Source organism: Pipistrellus kuhlii, unplaced genomic scaffold, assembly GCF_014108245.1.
Source record: "Pipistrellus kuhlii isolate mPipKuh1 unplaced genomic scaffold, mPipKuh1.p scaffold_m20_p_7, whole genome shotgun sequence".
Classification (NCBI taxonomy): domain Eukaryota; kingdom Metazoa; phylum Chordata; class Mammalia; order Chiroptera; family Vespertilionidae; genus Pipistrellus; species Pipistrellus kuhlii.
Genome location: NW_023425573.1, coordinates 74,593,772 through 74,614,585, shown reverse-complemented (window position 1 = coordinate 74,614,585; position 20,814 = coordinate 74,593,772). Strand labels below are relative to the sequence as shown.

At 52.1% G+C, this 20,814-nt stretch overlaps 1 protein-coding gene across 2 annotated transcripts in view; it reads left to right on the top strand.

Moving 5' to 3' along the window:
* SCTR (secretin receptor) overlaps positions 1 to 20,814 on the top strand; it is a 59,892-nt gene that overhangs the window by 26,122 nt on the left and 12,956 nt on the right. For both annotated transcript variants that reach the window (XM_045575387.1, XM_036421702.2), the window contains exons 3-7: positions 4,733 to 4,840; positions 9,815 to 9,927; positions 15,187 to 15,284; positions 16,781 to 16,910; positions 18,917 to 19,070. In XM_045575387.1, the coding sequence (XP_045431343.1) occupies positions 4,733 to 4,840; positions 9,815 to 9,927; positions 15,187 to 15,284; positions 16,781 to 16,910; positions 18,917 to 19,070 (603 nt within the window). The remainder of the gene's footprint in view (positions 1 to 4,732; positions 4,841 to 9,814; positions 9,928 to 15,186; positions 15,285 to 16,780; positions 16,911 to 18,916; positions 19,071 to 20,814) is intronic.

Below are 20,814 nucleotides of genomic sequence, written 5' to 3'. Positions count from 1 at the left end.
ATGACAAAGGGGCAGAGCCGTGGGGTGGGCAAGCCCACTGTGTCCACACCAAACCCGAGCTGGTGGCAGCCCAGCAGCCCCCTGAGGAGCAGGACCCCTGGAGTCCAGGCCACCGCTGCCCACAGGACCTCCATCCTCTCAGGGTCTGCCCGGCACCCATGGTGGAGAGGGCTGGCGGCTCTTCCTTGGGGCTCAGGGTTAATGGTTAAACTGCCTGGTCCTCTCTGGGGAGGAAGTTAATGTTTGAACACCAGACGAGTCACAGGAAATGCCACTCATGGAGCTGTCACCAAGCCCAGCAACTTATCACAAATAAAAAATTAACTCTCCAGCTATTCCGGGTTCCGCGGCCAAGGCCTTCGTGGCGCTCTGTGGGAATGTTCCAGGGTCACCCTGCGAGCCGCACGGCCCGCTCTCCCGAGCTATTTATTGCTCTGTTTACAGAAGCTGATGCCCCTCAGAGCTGGCTGGCGGAGGCCTTTGGCTCCCGCGCGGGAAGAATGTTCCAGAGAGACGGTGCGGTGGCAGGACAGACGTGGGCTTGGCAGTCAGACAGATCTGGGCGGGTGGACGGCTGTCACGTAGAGGCGTGTGGCCTTGAGCGAGAGACCGATCCTCCTTGGGCCTTAGTGTCCTCGCCTTTGCAATGGGGACGTGCCAGCCCCTTTGCTCTTTGTCTCGGCCAGCTGGTTTCCACTCCAAAACTTCATGGGCAGGAAGGAAAGGCTGGCTGTTTTTTGGGGGAGGCTTTTTCTCTTGAGGTAAAATTAACATAAATTTAGAGTGAGCAATTTAATGGCATTTAATTGTTAATATTAAACCCAGTATATTTCATTACGTTCAATTTTTACATGTGATTAGCCAGAATTTAATTCTTTAATTTTATGAATGTAATTTAAGCAATCTTCATTTATGGTCAAGTGACGTTTTCTACACTGTTTTTATATATATATATATATATATATATATATATATATATATATATATATATATATTTCAGAGAGGAAGGAAGAGGGAGAGAGACAGAAACGTCAATGATGAGAATCATTGATCAGCTGCCTTTTGCATGCCCCCCACTGGGGATCGAGCCCACTACCCGGGTGTGTGCCCTGACCAGGAATCAAACCCTGACCTCATGGTTCATAGGTTGACACTCAGCCACTGCTCCACGCTGGCTGGCTCTACATTTTTTCTTTAAAAACAACTATTATTTAGGTTTGGATATCAGTTATATGCTTGCAAGTATTATTAGATTGTATGTTTCATTAACTGAGCAGAGGGCATTTCATATAACATGATCCTACAGTATTTGACCTTTGGTGTCTGCCTTCTTCCTCTGAGCATCCTGTTTTTGAGGCTCGTCCATGTTGTAGTATGTTTCAGAATCTCATATGTACAAGCTTTAAATGCACTTTTCTCTAACAAACCTTCCCAGGTCCTTTTCTCGATTCTTCTTCTGGCTTCTGGTGGCTTTCGGCGGCCAAACCCTTCCCTCTGCCCTGGACATCCCCTGCCCTGCCCACAGCCTGACACACTCTCCTGACATAGAGCAGATTCTGGGTGGGCATCTGAGCTTGTTCATAAATAAATCCGGGACTGCAGGCGGAGCCCGCCGTGGCGAACGCAGGGCAGACCTGCAGTGCACCGGGCCCTGGCTGGGGCATGGAGAGACTGACACCGGCCTTTGCCCTGTTCCAGCCCCTGCCCACGGCCAGCCTGCCTAGGGGGCCACCTCTTCATCTCAGGACTGTGGCAGGACAGAGGGACCAGTGTTCTCTGGGCCTGGCCCAGTGCCAGGGGCTTTACATGTATGAAGGAAACAGTCCTGTCCATAAACTCCAGGGAAATTAGAACTTTCTCCGTTCCTGTCACTTTGGTTCTGGCCTGTTCTCCTAGAATGGCAGGAACCTAAGCTCTGGCATTTCCGGACCTTCCCCACAGAGATCCACAGGCACACAGTGTCTGGGGGGCCAGAGCGTGGTGCTGACGGAGCCGGCCCAGGCCTGCCAGCGGCCCAGGTGCTGCTCATCTGGACGTGGCTCACGCCAGCTCCTCTCAACGACTCCCCCCTGTCGGTGGGCAGGCACCGGGACACTCTGCCTCTTTCTGGAACCTTCTATGTCCTGCTCATCACTTCCCTACCCTGTCTCCCCAGTCTGAGGAAATCTTGCTCCTTTTGTTTCCTCCCAGTCATTTGGGTTACACCAGAATTCCTCTTCATCCCCCCTTCGGCCCTTTGGGGTTGCAGCCAGGAAGACTGTAGGTTTTCCTGCCCCGTGGAGCCCGGGAACCAGTAATCTGAGGAGGGAGAGAGAGAGAAAGGGGAAGAAATACCAGGAGACAAAAAAGGAACAAAGGTTAATATGTTGAAAAATACTGCACTGCATGCACTAATCACTTATTCTCACTAAAATCCTGGGGGTATTACTATGCCCATTTTACAGAAGAGGAAACTGAGGCTGATAGGGGTAAAGGGCAAGGCCTAGATAGCTTGGGGTCCAAAGCTCACCCTCGCTCCACCACACCACCCGCCTCACGCCAGTGTCCCATGCTGTCCACTCGGCCTGCGCACTGGGCAGGCACCGCTGCTCTCACAGATGGCATCTGTGATCCGATGCTGCTTCCCCAGCCATTCATCCATCCCTTCCAGGCAGCCAGGCAGTGGCGACAGGTGACCATCAGACATGGTGGAGGGGTGAGAGGCATGCCCCTCACCGGCCCCAGGCCCTGCCCCTCTCACAGCAGCTGCTTCTGTCTGTGTCAGCCTTGCCTTCCAGAGGAAGTAAGCCTCCTAGTGGCTCAGTGCCAGTGGCCCTGTTACACAGCTCTCCTGTCATACTGCCCGCACCCCCAATGCGGGCGTCTAGCTCTGCCACTGTGTCCCTAAAACTACCGGGATCCCAGTGGCCTGAATCCTCCGCATGGTCCCTTCCTTCCAGAGCTCCGGGGAGACTAGGACAGCTCGCCCTCTGGCCAGAGTAGGAGCCGGGGAGGGGCGGGGGCCGGATAGCAGAGATGGAGCCTGAGACCCCCCACTCACACCCTGGAGCTAAGGCGGTCCCTGCAAGCAGCCAGAGGGGCACAGAGCTCCCTGCTCCCCCCACCTCATCCCCACAGCCTAGCCGCAGCCACAGCTGGCGAGCACAGTGGCAGTGGTGGGAACCTTTCCTGCTTCCACAGCACTGAGGATGTCCCACTAACAACTTGGGCCCGCTCCCCACGGGCCTAAGCCATCATTTAGACATCCCCTGAGGACTCCCGGACTGCGAGAGGGTGCAGGCTGGGCTAAGGGATGCGTGAAATTTGTGCACTGAGCCTCTAGTAGTAGCTATAAAATCACAAATGTGATGGGCTAGTTCTATAACTTTCTGATCCATATTTAAAATTCTCTTTAAGAATGTGTAACTATTAGAAGCAAAGTGTTCTACCACGTCCCAGCCGACAGGGCACGCCACGCAGGAGGTGCTCCCTGACGCTGGGCCCTGGGTCTGTCCCCACACGGTCCACCACCAGCACCAGACGGGGAAGCCGAGCCTGGGAGCCAATGAGGCATGTCTTGCGCTCAGGACACAGTGTTGTGTGTGGGTTAGCATCCAGGTCTGCTGCCACCAAAGGTAGCCCAGCAGGTGGGGTCCCAGTTGCACCATCATAAGCTCTGTCACCAGCACATGTCACTTTACCCCTCAGACCCTGCCTGAGCCCTACAGGCTCCACCCTGTCTGATCATGTGCAGAACGGGCCGATGGCCCTTCCCCACACCTTGCTCTCTCCGGGGCTGCTGTGGGAGGCCTGGCAGTGAACCACTGGCCAGGGACCCCACAGGGAGTCTGCTCCCCGCTCTTCCTCACCTCCCACCACCAGCCATTTCCACCTGCCTTTGGCCAGTACCAGGCCAGTGTCCCTGCGGGCCCAGTCTGGCTAGATCTGTGTCAGGAAGCTGGCCAGAGTCCCTGGCACCCTCTCCATCTGTCTGGCCAGCCGGCCATGGGTTGGTCAGCCTCATGGACTGGAGCTGTGGGCCAGTGTCCTGCGGACCTGGTCAGCCCAGCCCTGAATCCACTCCTCCCAAAGTGAGGGAGAGGCTGCATTCTCCACAGCTGGGAGGGCACCGGCTTCTGGTCCAGGCGATGCTGCAGAGCTGGCAGGGAGGCTGCGCCCTGGCCGAGGCGCTGCCCCCCACGGGGTCTCTGCAGGAGCGTGGGCGAGGGCCCAGCTCAGCCTCCGGGCTTCACTCGTGGTCATCTGTGAAGAGCCCTCCCAGGACCATGTCACCGGCCCAGGAGCGTCTGGGGAGGCCAAGCCCCGGGGTCTGCGAGCTTCAGGGCTCCTGCAGTCCTGGCCTGCGGTGCCCACAGCTGGAGTCCTGACAGCCAGTGGCTGGGACATGGTGGGTTCTGGGGCATTTCCAAAAGGAGAGGGCTCCGCCCGCTTCAGCCGGGCTTGCTGTGAGATCTGGGTGAAGGTTCAGGAATATCTAAGGGGTTCTCACCCAACATTCCTCAAAGACAGACACATGGCCCTTGGGTCCCGTAGATGCTTTGACAGTCCCTGTGGGAGCCACACCCAAACCCTGCCTTTGTCCATGATCTCTCCCCGCCCTTCCCACACCTTCCTTCTAGGACTACAACCTGTGCTGTCACTCTGGGGCTGCTTTACCTCGGAGCCCTCGGCCCCACATCCTGATCTAGGCCTGGCCTCCTTCCCGCTCTGATGCTGCTGCTCTTCTCGGCAGGCTGCGCGGGGCTGTGGGAAAACATGAGCTGCTGGCCCTCCTCTGAGCCCGGACAGACGGTGGAAGTGGAGTGTCCACGATTCCTCTGGATGCTCACGGGCAGAAACGGTAACCATCAGCCCAAGGGCCGCTGAGAGGCTGCGGGTGGCCTCTGAGCGGGAGGAAACTTGTTTGGGGACAAATACTGAGGGAAAGGTGGGGGTGGGGTCCTTGTTAGGGATTGGAAACTTTTCCTGGGGGCGGGGCTAATCCTTAGGGTCCCAAGCAAGGGGGCAGGAGGCAACGTACTGGGGACATGGAAAAGGAGTGCAGGCTGACTTCTCTCTGTGCCGTGTGGCTCAGCTTCTTCCTCCTATGTTCCTGCCCCTCAGGAACCAGGACCCTTGCTCCAGCACCGGGCCTGGGTTCCCACCGGGCACCACCTGGCCTTCCAGCACACTTGCTTCCTGTGCTCCTTCTGCCAGGCCCTGTGATCAGCTGGCCCCCGGGGGTCTCTTGCCCAAGGAAAGCTACGCTTACAAGGACTTCCTTAACCTCAGGCAGGGAGGGGAGGAGCCTGCTTAGATGGATGCTCAGGGGCTGACTCGGGCTACAGCCCCATATGTGCCAGCCCTTCGTCATCACAACCCCCTGCACATCACAGGCCCTGCTCCTGCCCCTGCCTTTCCTCCCCCCACTCCCTTCCCCATCTCCCCACGCACTTGGCCTATCAGGAGTGATAATAACAGACAAAGAGGGCTTAGCAGTTTGTACAGCTAGGAGATGGAGACACCAGGACTCAAACCCAGATTTCTCTGACTTCAAAGCTGGAGCTCTGTTTGAGGCCATGGTCAAGGTCGGCCTGATTTAACACTAAAACCCACCGGCCCTCCACAGACAGGACTCTGACCTCACACATCAAGGCTGCGTGCGGGGCAGGGGTGCACATGCTGCACACTGTGGTGCTCTAGTGCACACGCATCACGGTGTGCACTTGACGCCCCCGTACAGAAGTTTGGGGCGGGGGGGAGTCTGGCCTGAACCCCACCCCTCCGTTTACTGCGTGGGTAGGTAATGCTGGCTGCCGAAACAGACAGAGCCCCGGATCTTGCTGCTTCCTCCAGTGCCGTCTGCCGAGTCCCCAGCAGGTGCTTCCAGGGGCAGGAGGCTCTCTCCGCTGGGTCTGGCATCCGGGCACCTCCCTGCTGGGAGCTGGCACACAGCTTGCGGGCTGATGGGGGGGATTTTTGAAGGACCAGGCCTGTTGGGATACCACTTCTGCCCATGTTGCTTCTGCCAGAGCTCAGTCACAGGGCGATTCCTGGTTGCAAACGATGTGGGAAATGGGGTCCTGCTGGGTACCAGCCTCTGCCTCTGGCCCAAGTTCCTCAAATAGTCCCTGAGCGTCAGTGTTCTCACCTGTAAAATGGGGAGAATAGATAGCACCAGCCCTGGAAGGCTGTGCTTGGAAATAACTTTTAAACATCTTGTCTCCTTTTTCCCCCTCATATCCCTTCCTGGCCTTCCTTTCTACCCCGAAGTCCAGCCGAAGGCACACACACAGCAGCACACTTACCTACAGCTTTATTTCCTGGCAGCACCCTCCTTGTCTGCCTCTGGGGTACGTGGAACTTGGAACACAGAAGGATAATCCAGACATGACCTTGAGTAACTTGCTGGTCAGGTGCAAGGCCAGGACCAGACCTGGTCTCGGAGGACTCCCTGTGCAGTGCTCCTCTCTGGCTGAGCTCTCCTGTTGGAGGAAGCTCTCCTCTTTTCCAGGCGCCCCCGTCACAGCCCTCTCAGAGCTCTGTGCCTCTGCCTCCCCCACCGGCCCTTCCACAGAGGCTCATGGCCACGTCCCTCCACAAACAAGTGCTTGAACCCCCACCTGCCTCGCTAAATAGAACCCAACTGTCTCCCTCCCTGAGGCTCCTCAATCTTAATTGCTCAAGACCCACTGGGGATCACCCATGGGTGCAGCTCTAGGTGCTGAGGGAAGGAAGCAGGGTTCCTGTGCCAACCTCTGCTGCAGTTTCCTCTTGCTGCCACCTGGTGTCGCTGTAGGGCTACAGGACTGCCCGCTGGCCACACTGAGGCTCTGCCTGCTGAGTGCTAGGATAGGCCCCCAGGGGGGTGCGATGGCTCACCGGGGGGAACTATTGTGCTCATACCCAGGTCCAGGCCCAAGGCATGGGCCGGTCCCACAGCATAGGTCAGTCCAGCCTCCCCCCTCCCACCACTATCTTCCCTCTGGTTGGGTCCCAGCCCTTCTGCCTCCTCTCAGGAGAGGCTTCCCTCACTGATCTCCCACAGGTTTCCGGGGCTTCCCACCCCAACCCAGGAAGGAGTGCCCAGTGAGGACAAGCCAGTGTTCTGGGGCCCTCATTTATTTATTTATTTTAAAATATATTTTTATTTTCAGAGAGGAAAGAAGAGGGAGAGAGAGCTAGAAACATCAATGATGAAAGAGAATCACTGATTGGCTGCCTCCTGCACACCCACTACTGGGGATCCGTCTGCAACCTAGGCATGTGCCCTTGACCAGAACTGAACCTAGGACCCTTCGGTACACAGGTCCATGCTCTATCCACTGAGCCAAACCAACGAGGGTGAGCCCTCCTTTACTAAGAAGAAACTAATGGTAACTCAATTCTGTCTCTGGCCCAGACAGGATGGGTGTCCGTGTGAATGGAGAAACTGCGGGCTGGATTCTGCCCCAGATATTTCTCTGTGTGTGCCAGGCCGAGACTGTTCCCTCCAGGACGCATCCCTTTGAGTCTTAAAGGGGCACTGGTCTTCCAAAGTTCCTTAAAAACCCACTCCCCATGGGGGCCAGCCTTGGCCTCTTGCCCCTCTATCTTAGTGGGGATTGCAGCCTTAAAGCAGCCGAGGTTCCTAACCTGATGAGGGTCCTGGGGCCCCGTTCTCAGCTGATTGTCCTTCTTTGGACCAACCATGCCTGTGCACACAAACACTGACGGTGCTTTCAGGGCTCCTTGGGGTGACCCTGGTAAGGACCCTTTCCTGTGAGGCAGTAAGCCCAAGGAAAGTGGGAGTGGGAGTGGGGGTGGGGAGAGGTGGAGGTGAAGGGACTCCTGAGAGAGTCCAGCCTTATCTCCCTGCAGTCCTGCCAGGGTGGCCAGCAGAGGGCACCGCCTGCTCGCCGCTCTGGGCTCCTGGCCTGCATCACCTGCAGCTGTGCCACTGAGGAGAGGGCCCTGAAGAGCAGCCCTGGGCTTCACGGTTTGCATTCTCTTCACAGCCAGCCAGCCCGAAGCTGACCACGTGCTTCCTGTCTGACAGCCTAGCTCCCTGACCTAACTCCACCTTCTCCCGGTGCCAGGGTTCCAAGCCCCACCACTCTCGGTCCATTTTAGAAAGAGGCAAGGCAGCAGGGAGTGCCTGCCTGTGCCTGGCACCAGCCTGGACCATCTCTGTGTGCCCCCGTGCAGCTCTGCAGTGTGAGTGACTGTTCCCATGTGGCATGGAAAGGAGATGCACCGAAGGTCACACGGCGACCAAGAGGCAATGCTGGCTTTCAAATGCGGATCTGGCCAGTTCTAGACCTGCACTCCGGGCCTCGTGAGCCTTCAGGCTGGGCATGCCAGCGCCCATCATGGTCTCCTGCTCCTGGAAGCTGCCCCTGGGTCTGCAGGGAGGGGCCAGGCAGGAAGGGGGTACAGTGATGGGACATGACCTAGCTGGTCATTGTTATCCTTCTGAGCCTTGGTTTTCTTGTCTGTAAAATGGCCAGCAGCGCCTGCCTCATAGGGGCCCTCTGATGATTAGATCAGCATCTGTACGTGCACATTGGCTGGTCCTGGAAATGCTAGTATACTCCTATTTCTCCGGCTCAGTGGAATCGGCTTGAGAGCCAGTGAGCCGACTCTGGGGCCTGTCAGAAGGAGCATGCCGGCCCCACTGGGGTGGTTCAGGGCCCCGGACAGGGTACAGAGGAGAGTAAAAGCAGTTTCAGGGCTGCAGTCAGCTCCCTGCACCCCTGTGACACCCACAGCAGCCACACCCGGGGACCGGAACTCGGCCCTTCTTGGCAGCCAGAGTGGGTGCAGCTGAGCCTGTTGTCCCAAGGAGGCTCCTGGTGGCTCTCCAAGCCCCCCTCCTGGCTCCCCCAGGGCTCCAGCTCCTGCTCCACAGATTCTCAGGGGCGAGGTCTCCCCTCTTCCCTTGGAGAGCTCAGAGCAGGCTCTTCTCCCCTCAGCTGCTTCTCCGGCCAGCCAATGTTTGGAGAGCAGGGGCTCTGGGCTGGCGCGGGGAGCCCTCGGAAATCACCTGTTAGGGGAGGCAGGGAAGCCACTGCACCCCATCGAGGACATGGGGTACAGCCTGTGCTGGAGCTGGGCAGGGAGCTCCAGGGGCCATGGTGCAGGTCAGCCAGCGGTGGGCTGAGGGTGGGCGAGGCAGGCCCTCCGTGAGCATTGAGGGACATTGGAGCTGAGTTTGGAGCCTGCGGAGGGAAGGGTGAGGGGCCAGGTGGGAGGGAACAGGGGTGTAAGAGAGCCCAGGGGTGGGCTGGCCCCAGAGCAGGGGCCCTGAAGTCTGCTGTGGCCTGGACCCCTGGGGCCTGGCTCTGGGGGAGTTGTTCTCTGAGTGCTGCGCCCTGGCCAGTTCCACCTCTGCACCTGGTGCCTGGCACAGGGGCCGTAGGTGTTGGGGGTGGGGTGGGGAGGAAGACAAGGGGACTGGGAGGGATGTTTGCCAGTTTGTAGATCGAGTGTCAGGGATCAGCAGGTCTCTCTCTCTCTCTCTCTCTCTCTCTCTCTCTCTCTCTCTCTCTCTCTCTCTCACACACACACACACACACACACACACACACACACACACACACCCCAGATCTTTGCTCCTTCTAGGCCCAGCTGCCTACCACCTCTCCCTCCACTTTTCCTGATGGACAGACCTATGTATTCTTCAAGGACCAACTGAGCCACCTGGAGTGGACTCTGGTTCTGAGCAAGGCAGCTGGGGACAAAGGGACAGAGGAAGCTCCGGGCTGCCCCTAAGGCATTGCTGAGGGCACCCGGGAGGCCCAGCTGTCTGCCTCTGGTCCCTGCGGCTCACACACAGCGTGCTCACCATCCACAGGCTCCATGTTTCGAAACTGCACACCGGGCGGCTGGTCAGAAGTCTTCCCCAGGCCTGACCTGGCCTGTGGGGTTAATGTGAACGACTCGTCCAACGAGACCAACGAGAAGCGGGTAAGCCTGTCAACCTCCCTGGAAGGGACCTGCAGGGGGAAACCCCAGCACCAGCCAAGGACAGTGCCCTGGGGTGCGGCTCCCACCCACTTTTGTCCGGCACATCACCTGGGGGTCAGTGGGCCGTGGCACAGGGGACTGCCACGTGCTGCCATGAGTCAGGGGACTTGGTCATGAAACCCAAAGAGAAGCTAAGTGGTGGCTACAGGCTTAGGCCAGGCTGGTGAGTCTCAGCCCTGACCTGTGACCTTGGTGGGGTGTGGATGACTATACTCAGCTGTGCCTCCGTTTCTTCGTCAGGGAAATGGGTTAATGATAGTTCTCACCTCACAGGCTTGCCGAGAGAACTAAATGAGTTAATCCACGGGAGTGTGAGCAGGGCGCCTGGCCATAGTAAGTGCTCAATCAGTGTTCGCTCTCAGAAGAGAGAGCCCCGCCCAGGGTATCCGTCCCGGTTTGAGAGAGGACACTGCGCCTTGGGCTGCACTCCTCCCGGTGCCTCCTGAAGTAGCCGCCCACTTCAGAGAGCCCTTCCCTCCTCGCTTTTCCTGGCTGGCTCGCACACAACCTTTTAAACTCCACTCCAGAGCATCAACCCCAGAAATGCTTCTGCCTGTCCCCCCAGGACGGGCTCCCTGACGGTTAGCCTCCAGCTATCACCACGTAATATGAAATCACAGCATGTCCGTGGGCACCCACTGCTCTCGCTAGACTATGAGCTCCTGCAAAGCCTCCATTCACTCGACAAACGTTTGGGCAAGGCCCGGGGCTAAGCATGGAAATGCGCAGTGACAGATTGAAGAGTCATTTCCCGGCCCCATTGCCCAGCACGATGCCTGGCCCCTATAAGGTGCCCAATACTTGCTCATCGTTGGACTGAATGTCTACCTGATGCCAGCTGCTTAATGCACAGTTACATTAGTGCTCAAAGCATCTGGTGTAAGTTCATCATGTTCTCCATTTTGCAGGTGAGGAAACTGAGGTGTAAAGGGGTTAATGCAAAATTGGGCTTACCTCAGACAGTTACGGTCCAAAAATAGTGGAAAGGAGACCTAATTGGCTTCAGCTCACATTTTAAAAAAAATTAAAAAGCCCCTAAGATTGGAAGGCTCTCAGACCATATGGTTTACAATGGTCCATAATGCAAGTCCACAAATTGGAGCACAATTGGTCTTTTATTCTGAGATTTGAACCATCCTTATTTATTTATTTATTTATTCATTTATTTATTATGTTTAGTCCTCTCGGGATGATATGTGTTTTTTTTCCATTAGATTAATAAAAGAGGAAGGTTTTTTTTTCTTTTTAATCCTCACCCAATGGCATTGTTTTGCCTATTAACTTCTAGATAGAATGGAAGGGAGGGAGAGAGAGAGAAACATCTATGTGAGAAAGACAATGTGAGAAAGTCACATCAGTTGGTTGCCTCCTGCACGTGTCCAGACTGGGCATCAAACCCCCAACCTGGGTATGTGCCATGACCGGGAGTCAAACCTGCAATCCTCTTGGTGTGCAGGACAACTCTTCAACCAACTGAGTCACCATCCTATTTATTATTGTTGAAAAAAAAAATTTTTTCTTTTAATCAAATGATGGTGAAAGTCTGAATTTGTTGGTTTTCTCTCCACTTCCTTGCTTGGCACACACCTCTCTATTATTGACAAATATTATTGACAAAGTGGGCTCAGACTGGCAGAAAGACCAGGCAAAGATGTCACTTGAACAAGTAAGATGGGGTTTGCTCACCTACAGCAGAGGTTGGCAAGCTACAGCCCTTGGGCCAAATCAGATCCACCACCTGCTTTTGCAAATAAAGTTTTATTGAAACATTGCTACGTCCATTTGCACTACAAGGACAGAATTGAGTTAGCTGCAAAAGAGATCTTATGGCACCCAAAGCCTAAAGTATTTACTACTTGCCCTGTATGGAAAAAGCCTGGTGACCCCAATTTAGATGCAGAACGAAGGTGGCCCAGTCAGAATACAGAGCAGAGAAATAGGTAACTTGACCCATGGTGGACAGCAGTGAGGATCCCGGACCTGCATTCTCTGGCAGATGGTGCAGTAGTTGCAACTGTCAAGGGCAGGGGCACTGAGGTTGCATCAGGCCTCCTGGGAACAGGATTCTTTCTGAGTCAGACCTTAAAGACACAGGGCAGGACCAGGACTGCCTGAGAGCTGGCCCATGTGTCCCGAGGGACAGATGGTGGACCATGACCCCGCCACAGGGCAGTGCAGAATACTCAGCCTGAACACTATACTGTCACCTGGGTCACCTCATGCTGCCCTAGGCTGCCCCAAACGGCTCCCGAACCGAGGCTGCAAAACCAGGCGTCCCCGAGGGTGAGGCCCACACCCTCGGCTGAGGGGCTCACGTGGGCCCTCCAACATTTTGACACTTCACTGCTCTCTGATTAAAGGTCTAGGAACCATTAATCTGGTGCAACCTGCTGCCCTTTTGGCTCTCTGTAAGGTGGCTCCTGGGGGTGCAGTGACATCAGTGGGGAAGCTCAATGTCACAAGGCAGTCGTCCTGTCAGAGGTCACCTCTTGCTGCCAGAAAGTATTTGGTCACTCCTTTCTGGTAACATCCTCCCGCCGGTCTTACTCTGCTTCTGCACGTCCATCCACCTCATAGTGTCCTCCCCTGAGTTTGTTTATCCCTTAGAATGTGATGTGCCCAGTTTCGTCATGTGCTCTTCAGGTGACAAGACGAGCCTTCATGGAAATAATCCAGTTTATTAATGTGCCTCCTAAAATAACACTCCCAGCCTGGACCAAATACTCCAGATGTCCCAATGTGGCCGGCTGCTCCCCAGCGCTCCACTATGTAACTGGGAGTAGGCAGATTTTTCCAGCAGCTACCTCATACCTCATACCTTATACCTCATAACTCATGCCTCATACTTCATGCCTCAGACCTCAGACCTACGACCTCAGACCTCAGACCTCAGACCTCAGACCTCAGACCTCATACCATAATCTCGAACTGCTGCTGAGTCATGTTGAAGGGTGGATGATGGGGTGGAGGGTGGAGGTGGGAAAATCAACAGCCCTGCCTGTCTTCTAGGTGCCAGCCATTGGCTAGATACTCTACCTGATACCTTATTTGTTCTTCCAACAAGCCTGCAAGGTAGATGTGATCCCCATTTTGCAGATGAGGAAGCTGAGGCTCAGAGAAGTTAAGTAATTTGCCCAGGGTCACACAGCTGGTGAGGGTTTGGAACCCTTGCTTCTTGGCTCCGAGGCCTGTGTTCTTTCCGCAGTACACTTCCTGAACACATGAAGCTTTGGCCATTCGGCCTCAAGGTCATTTTCATGTGAATAGCTGTCAGCCAGCAGGTTTCCCCAATACTATTCCTGCGCCTGTTTTCTTTTTAAATCAAATACCTGTTTTCTTCTGGTTGTAAAGTATGACTGACCCACTGTAGCAAAATGAAAGGTGTAGAAAAACACAACTGAAAACAACAGTGCTATCCACCAACTTACCATCCAAAGCTAACTGGTATTAACATCTAACACATCTCCTTACTGCCTCATTTCTAAGCATGTATGAGATTAGACAACATGAAATGTCCATATTTAGTCTTTTCTTAATCTACAAAAAGAGTGATTTCATATAACTTGACATAACACTGTTTCGCAGAAGGGGATTGTATTTTGCCTTTCCTTTGACATTATGTTCTGAGCATGTCCCGACATCTTTTCAAACTCTTGGGAAGCAGCATTTTAGTGGTGGCCTAACATGAAAGTAATTTGGATTTAAAATCATTTAGTTTAAAAAATAAAATAATTAGTTAACTATTCTATTGTTGGACATTTGAATATTTTTCGTCACAAATAGTTCTGATAACATCTTTATGTATAAATAGGTTTTATATTTCTGATTATTTCTTAGAGTTAATTCCTGGAAGCAGAAGGAAAACCTATTTCAAAGGTTCTTAATCCCTGATACTTTCCAGAGAGATTGAACAATTTCCACTCCACTGTACCCAGCATAGAATATGTTTACTTCCAAATATTGGATATTTGTTAATTTGGTTGATTAAAAAAAATGGTATAGTATTAATCTCTTTTTAAAAAAAAAATATATATATATATATATTTTTTTTTTATTGATTTTTTACAGAGGAATAGAGAGTTAGAAAAATCGATGAGAGAGAATCATCTATCAGCTGCCTCTTACACACACCCTACTGGGGATGTGCCCGCAATCAAGGTACATGCCCTTGACTGGAATCTAATCTGGGACCTTTCAGTCCACAGGCTGATGCTCTATCCACTGAGCCAAACCGGTTTTGACAATATTATTCTTTTAATTTTTACTTCCTTGCTTATTTTTAAGGCTATTGTACAATTTATTTTTTTTAACCTAAATGCAGGTCTTTACATTTATCTCTACATGTCAATTTATTCTATTCCATTGAGATCTTTTTGAATCAAAGATGAACCAAGAGTGAGAAGTGTCTGCTGAACAAGTAAGTGCCTGCTTGGCCACATTAACAGGAGCACAGTGTGTAGATCAAGGGAGGTGACGTCCCATTCCACTTTTTCCCAGTGAGAGGATACATCTGGCGCTTTTCAGCTATCCAGTTCTGGGTATTTTATTTAATAAGGACATTGACAAGTTGGAGCATATTAATGGAGCAAAATGGCGAAGGAGGTGGAAAGAGATTAAAGACAGGGAACATTTAATGCTGAGAAGATAAGTGAGGCACAGGTTTGCGGAATAGCTGTATTAAAAATGACAGGCCTCTCTGTAAGCTCTTCATAACTTTTCTGTTAGTGTAAAACTATTCTAAACTGTAAAACTTATTTTTAAAAAATAAGGACAGGCCTTAGGTACAAGTCAAATTCAGTTTATTTTAAATGGTTCAAGAAACAATAAGTGCAATTCAAAAGGTAATAGATTTTAGCTTTAGATGAGAGGAAAAAAAACCCCATAATATTTTGCCCTGCTGCATACCAAGTGACTTCCTTATTCCTTGGAAGGCAGTGAGCACCTCGTCCCTAGAGGTATTCAAGCAGAGCCTTTAAATCCAGGATGTATGAGGTATATACGTTTGAGTCGCTATCAGGTGATCCCCAGGATCTTTTGCAAAGCCAAGATGTTGTGAATCTATAATTGGTGCCCTTGGGATATGAACTACATGGCAGTCGGAGTTGAAGGATTCAAGCAGCCCGAAGCAGGTACTCTCCGAGGCAGAAAAGAGCAGAGCCAGCCGGGGGGCGGGGGGGCTGACACGTGCTCTCTCTGCAGCACAGGTACCTGCTGAAGCTGAAGGTCATGTACACCGTGGGCTACAGCTCCTCCCTGGTGATGCTCCTGGTGGCCCTCAGCATCCTCTGTTCTTTCAGGTGAGGACACGTCCCCAGCCTTCCCTGCACACAGACTTCGCACCTCTTTTAACTGCTTGGGCCAGAGGAGGAAGATCTGGGCGGGCCACTTTGTCACCTCTTAATCTAAGCTGACCTGTGGCAGATGTTCCTGTGACTGAACTTCCTGTGAAGTCTGTGACCCTGTTCATTCCTTTATTCACTCAACATTTCCTGAGCATTGCTAAGAACTTACCACACCAGTTGCTTTACACGTAGTTATTTCTAATGTTCACACAATGCTAATTACCCTAAAGTTACAGGTGTGTTAGCCAGACTCTTGGTTGCAAGAAACAGAAACCTTCAAACAAAGGTGACCTGACCCACATAACTGACGAGTTCGGGGGAATCTGGCTGAATCTAGGTGCTCAAGGGTATTAGCACAACTAGGTTAGCCTCCCTCCAGTTTTCCGCTTGCACCGGCCTCATCCTGGGGTAGACTTCCTGCAGGGGAGCAGACACAGCCACCAGCAACTGTAGGGGTACATTCTATCATTCTTCAGCACCAGCACAAAGAAAGTCTCTTCCCCATTAGATGCAATGAAAGTCCTGTGGGAATTCTCACAGGCCCAGCTTGGGTCACATGCCCAACCCGGAGCCAATCACTGTGGCCAGGATTGGAGCGCTCCAATTGGTCAGGTCTGTCATGAGGGTGGGAGGGTGGAGTCAAACCCACCAGTGTTGGAGTGGGTTCCCTCTAAGGGAGCCTGGTCTGGTACCTGGCCAACGGCAACAAGTAACAGACCTCTGTCCCTGACAGCAGAATAGGAAATGGGCTAAGGGGAGTGAAAAGGCTAGCTCCATGTCATGTAACTAGCAAGGCTAGCTCCATTCATATAACCAGGAAGGCTAGGCCCAGTTTATATAACTAGGGAGGCTAGCTCCAGGTCATATAACTAGGGAGGCTAGTTCTAGTTCATATAACTAGGGAGGCTAGTTCCAGTTCATATAACTAGCAAGACTAGCTTTAGGTCATATAACTAGCAAGACTAGCTTTAAGTCATATAACTAGGAAGACTAGCTTTAAGTCATATAACTAGGGAGGCTAGTTCCAGGTCATATAACTAGGGAGGCTAGTTCCAGGTCATGTAACTAATAGCAGCAAAGCCCAGGTCTGTCTTTTCCCCAAAGCCCGTGTTCTCTCTGTATTGCTTGCCTTTAGGACCTCCTTCTTCCATCCCTTCTGAACAACTGTAGAAGCTAGAGATGACAGTAGGTCAGGGAAAAATATAATGCTGCCCTGTGACCCAGCTTTTATTATTATTATTATCGTTGTTGTTGTTGTTGTTGTTACAACATGAGACAGAGTGGACTGAGCACCTGGGGACTTGGGTACTTACGCAGGTTGTACTAACAGAGCGATACAGAGAAATGTGTCACCTGGGAAGAGTTCCCCTGAGCACTGGGGGAGGGTGGGCCTGCTGCACCCTGGCTCCTCCCAGCGAGGGCCCCCATGGCCCTGCTTCCTCTCCCTCCAGGAGGCTCCACTGCACCCGCAACTACATCCACATGCACCTGTTCGTGTCCTTCATCCTGCGCGCCCTGTCCAACTTCATCAAGGATGCTGTGCTCTTCTCAGACGACAGTGACCACTGTGAAACCCACAGGGTAAGGTACCTCCGTGCCCAGGGCGTGGCTCACGTTGGAGAGGGTGGTAGCCTTGTTCTTCCCAGAGTCCCTCCTGAGGCTGCACTTCATGTCCGTGGTAGAGGGCCAGGAGCTGGGCTGGGTGAGGAGATCCAGGGAGAGCTCCTCGTCCCCACATGCCGTGTGGGTCCCGTATGAGACCGGCTTATGGGGAAGCCAGTGGGGAGCTGCCGATCAGCTCCCATGTCCGGGATTGGCCACTCTGAGGTTGAGATATATAGCAAGCAAGGATCCTCCTTTCCTGCTCTTACCAAGTCCCGCTGTAGACAGATGGCTAAGTGTAGAGAGGGTTGGGTTGGTTGTAGAAAGAAGGGGGTGAGCGTTTGCCTGTATGTCTGCACACACAGCTCTGCAGTAAAACCACGTGCTTGGTTAGATCGAACCCTCTTCCTCATTCTGAATGTGCTCAGATGAGTCTTAATTCATTGTAATATCACTTTGTGTCCATGGGAACCCCTTCAGCGCACATAACAGATAATTATCCACCCGTGGCTTAGACACAGGGGTGTTCCCCACGTAGGCAGTCCATAGACGGGCAACCCAGAGCTGGCACCGTGGCTCCATGCTGCCATGAAGGACACGGTCCTTGTCCCTCTTTCTGCTCTGCCGTTCTTGATCCCATGTTTTATGCCACGTTTGCATGTGGCTTCTGCAACCCCAGACCCACATCCACGGCCCAGATAAAAAGAAGCTAAGTTGAAGGTGAAACACTTTTTCTCTTTGGGAGGCTTTGACTTTTTGTTTGGGAAAGAACATCCTCCCCAAGACTCCTACCTACCTTTTATTGACTAGAACTGCAAAAGAAGCTGGGAGATTGAGTTTTTCACTAGGACAGTCTCCAAAGCAGACATAGGTGAGGGAGAAGGGGTTTGGAAACTGAGATTGGTTCAGTCACCTGTCTGCCACTTTCCAGACTCACATCTGGAATTCCTCATTGACCTGTTAGGTTTGTGTCTATAGTGTGTGTGTGTGTGTGTGTGTGTGTGTGTGTTTCTGATTCAAACTACGAGGTCCCTAAAGTGGGAACCATGACTCTCAGGGAGGTCTCCAGGATGAACTAACAGTAGCAGACTGGGTGTCAGGAGACTCATTCAGGCCCCACCCCATTCCTGACCAGCTTAGACAGAGGAGAAGTCAGCTGTGCCCAGCAGGGAACCTTCTTGGATTCTTCTAACATCAGACTTTTGAGCTAACCATGAATCACGCCTGGATTCAGAGTCTCTGGGAGGCCACAGGGTGGAACCACAGATGGCTCGCAGTGGGAACAACTCCTCTCTGGACGTGACCTTGCAGCAGTCCATGCAGTAGCCCTCAGGCCAGCCCAGGAGCTGTCCTGTCCCTAGGGGACAGCTCAGTGAGAGGAAAGGGGACCCTCATGAGACGGGTATAGGAGCCATGCTGGCCTAGAACCCCACAATCCCACAGGCATAGCTCCCAGTGATCCCGCAAAGACCATGCTTGCTATAAGAGTCACTGCATCAAGCAAGGCCGGCACTGTGGCAGCCTCATCAGATGTTAGAGGGCTCCGGTCTGGATGCCATGTACCAGCCAGGGGCCATTTTCACTATAATCAACGTTGCCCCTGTCATATTGGCATGTCCCTTCTTCATCCGTTTCCAGGGATAGTGAGCTCGGAGAATTTTAACCCTTTAGATGTGCCTTTTCCTCTCTAGGCCTCAGTTTCCTTGTCTGAAAAATGGGGGAGTTACGGCTTGGGCAATATCTGACACAATTTTACAAATGGTTGCCAATTCCAAAATTTGAATGCTTCCATGATGCGGTTGTGACTGAGCCTACCAACTGTGGTCTTCTGATAGTGGAAGGTCACAGGGGATGACTGTGAGGCCCATGGGTCACTCTGTGGCCTGGCCCCTGACCCCTACCACCCTGTCACTGTCTGTGAGGCTGGCCACCAGAGGGCAGCCCACACTCGCCCATGCTGGGACTCACTGCCTCTCTCTGTCCAGGTGGGCTGCAAGCTGGTCATGGTCTTCTTCCAGTACTGCATCCTGGCCAACTACGCCTGGCTGCTGGTGGAGGGCCTCTACCTTCACACCCTGCTCGCCATCTCCTTCTTCTCAGAGAGGAAGTGCCTCCAGGGCTGTGTCGCCCTCGGATGGGGTATGTTTCTCTGTGGGGACAGTGGCCGAATGGCATATGGGAAAGGGCGCTGAGTCAGAAGAAGTTGGTTTCTAGTTCCAGCTCCACATTTAAAGTTAGTTCACTGGTGTGATCTTAGATTACTTGCTGTTTAACCATCAAGCTTCAGTTTATTTATCTGTCAAATGGGAAATGTTAGCTAAAATGTAGCCCCAATTTCGGGCATCTGAAGCTTTTTGTAGTTTGATCCTACCCAACACTACCCATCCCACAGGTCTTATCTGGCAGATGACCTTGCTAGTGCTGATCGGGGAATTTCTGATTGACACTGTAATTAGGGATGAAGGTTAGGGATGAAGTCTTGGTAGGGCCTAGCAAAAGGGATGCCATTTGGAGTCTGTTCTTGTCTTTTAACTTCACCAATGCTCTTTTAACTTCACTTCTGCCTTTCTGCTCTATTGGGCTGATTTTTCCCTAGATTTGCTCAACCCCCTTAACTTTCATGCTGAGAATCTCCTTCATTTTCCTCCACAAATGTTATCCCTTTATTTCTTGTATCCCTCTCTTTGGTTTACTCTCTGATTATGTTGGAGCACATCCTCCAGTATCTGCCTAAGAAAGAGTTCATGGAAAGTAGATATATTTTTGCATTGCATATCTGATATCTTTGTTTAATTTTCACACCTAATTTGTAGTTTTATTGAACATAGAAATTAGATTGAAATATAATTTCACCCAGAATTTTCAAGGCCTTCTGTTTTGGCATCTGATGTTAGGGACGTACCATGTCATCCTGTTTCTTGAGCCTTTTTATGCATCTCCCTATATAAGCCGAGCAATCGTCTCTCTGTATCCTGTGTTTTAAAATGTCACAGGGAGGTGTGCATCCTTTTTCTGGCATCTAGTGGCTCTTTCATCTGGAAACTCACATCCTTCATTTTTAAAACAATATTCTTACATTATCTATTTAATCATTTTTCCCTCTCTGATTTTTATCCTCTTATTGAAACTTTTAATCAGAGAATGCATATCCTAGAATCAAACCTCTAATTTTCTCATTGTTTCTTCCTACTTTTAATTTCACTCTTTGTGTCCTGCTTTATCTTCCAATCCAGCTATGAATTTTTAAAAAATCTTGGTTATCTATATTTCATTTCTGAGCCCTCTTCCTTGCTCTCCGAATGCTCCCTGCTTTCAGCATCCTGTTTGTGTCTTGCAGATGTAACCTTTTATCTCTATGATGATATTCCTGAGGGTTGTTTATTCAGCTTCCTCCTGCCTCCTGTATGGTCTGTTTCCTCTGAGTTCCTTTTCTCTGGTTGTTTTGGTCCTTGCCTTTTATGTCACCAGCTTTCCTCAGAAGTCAGTGGCCTTGACTTTTCATATTTAAGCATGAGTAACTCCAGAGCTGATTGAACGCCGTGTGACTGGAGGCATATGTCTCCAAGGAGACTGGGCTAGAAGTGGCCCCTGTGGGGAGGGTTGCCAGCATCACTATCTATAGGCCCTTTGTCTGGGGCTATTTGGTTCCTCCAGAGAAGAACCCTCAGCCTCCTGCCTGGGGTAGAGGTGACAGGGGAGCAGGTCTGACACAGAGCAGCTCAGGGTGGGGCTCTTACAGGCAGCGCCTAGATGAGCATGTCCACTTGAAATAGCATCTGAGCCACACACACAACGTACAATTCTCCAGTAGCCACAGTAAAAAGAAATACATGAAATCAATGTTAAGCTGAAACTGTGGATAGAGCATCGGCCTGCGGACTGA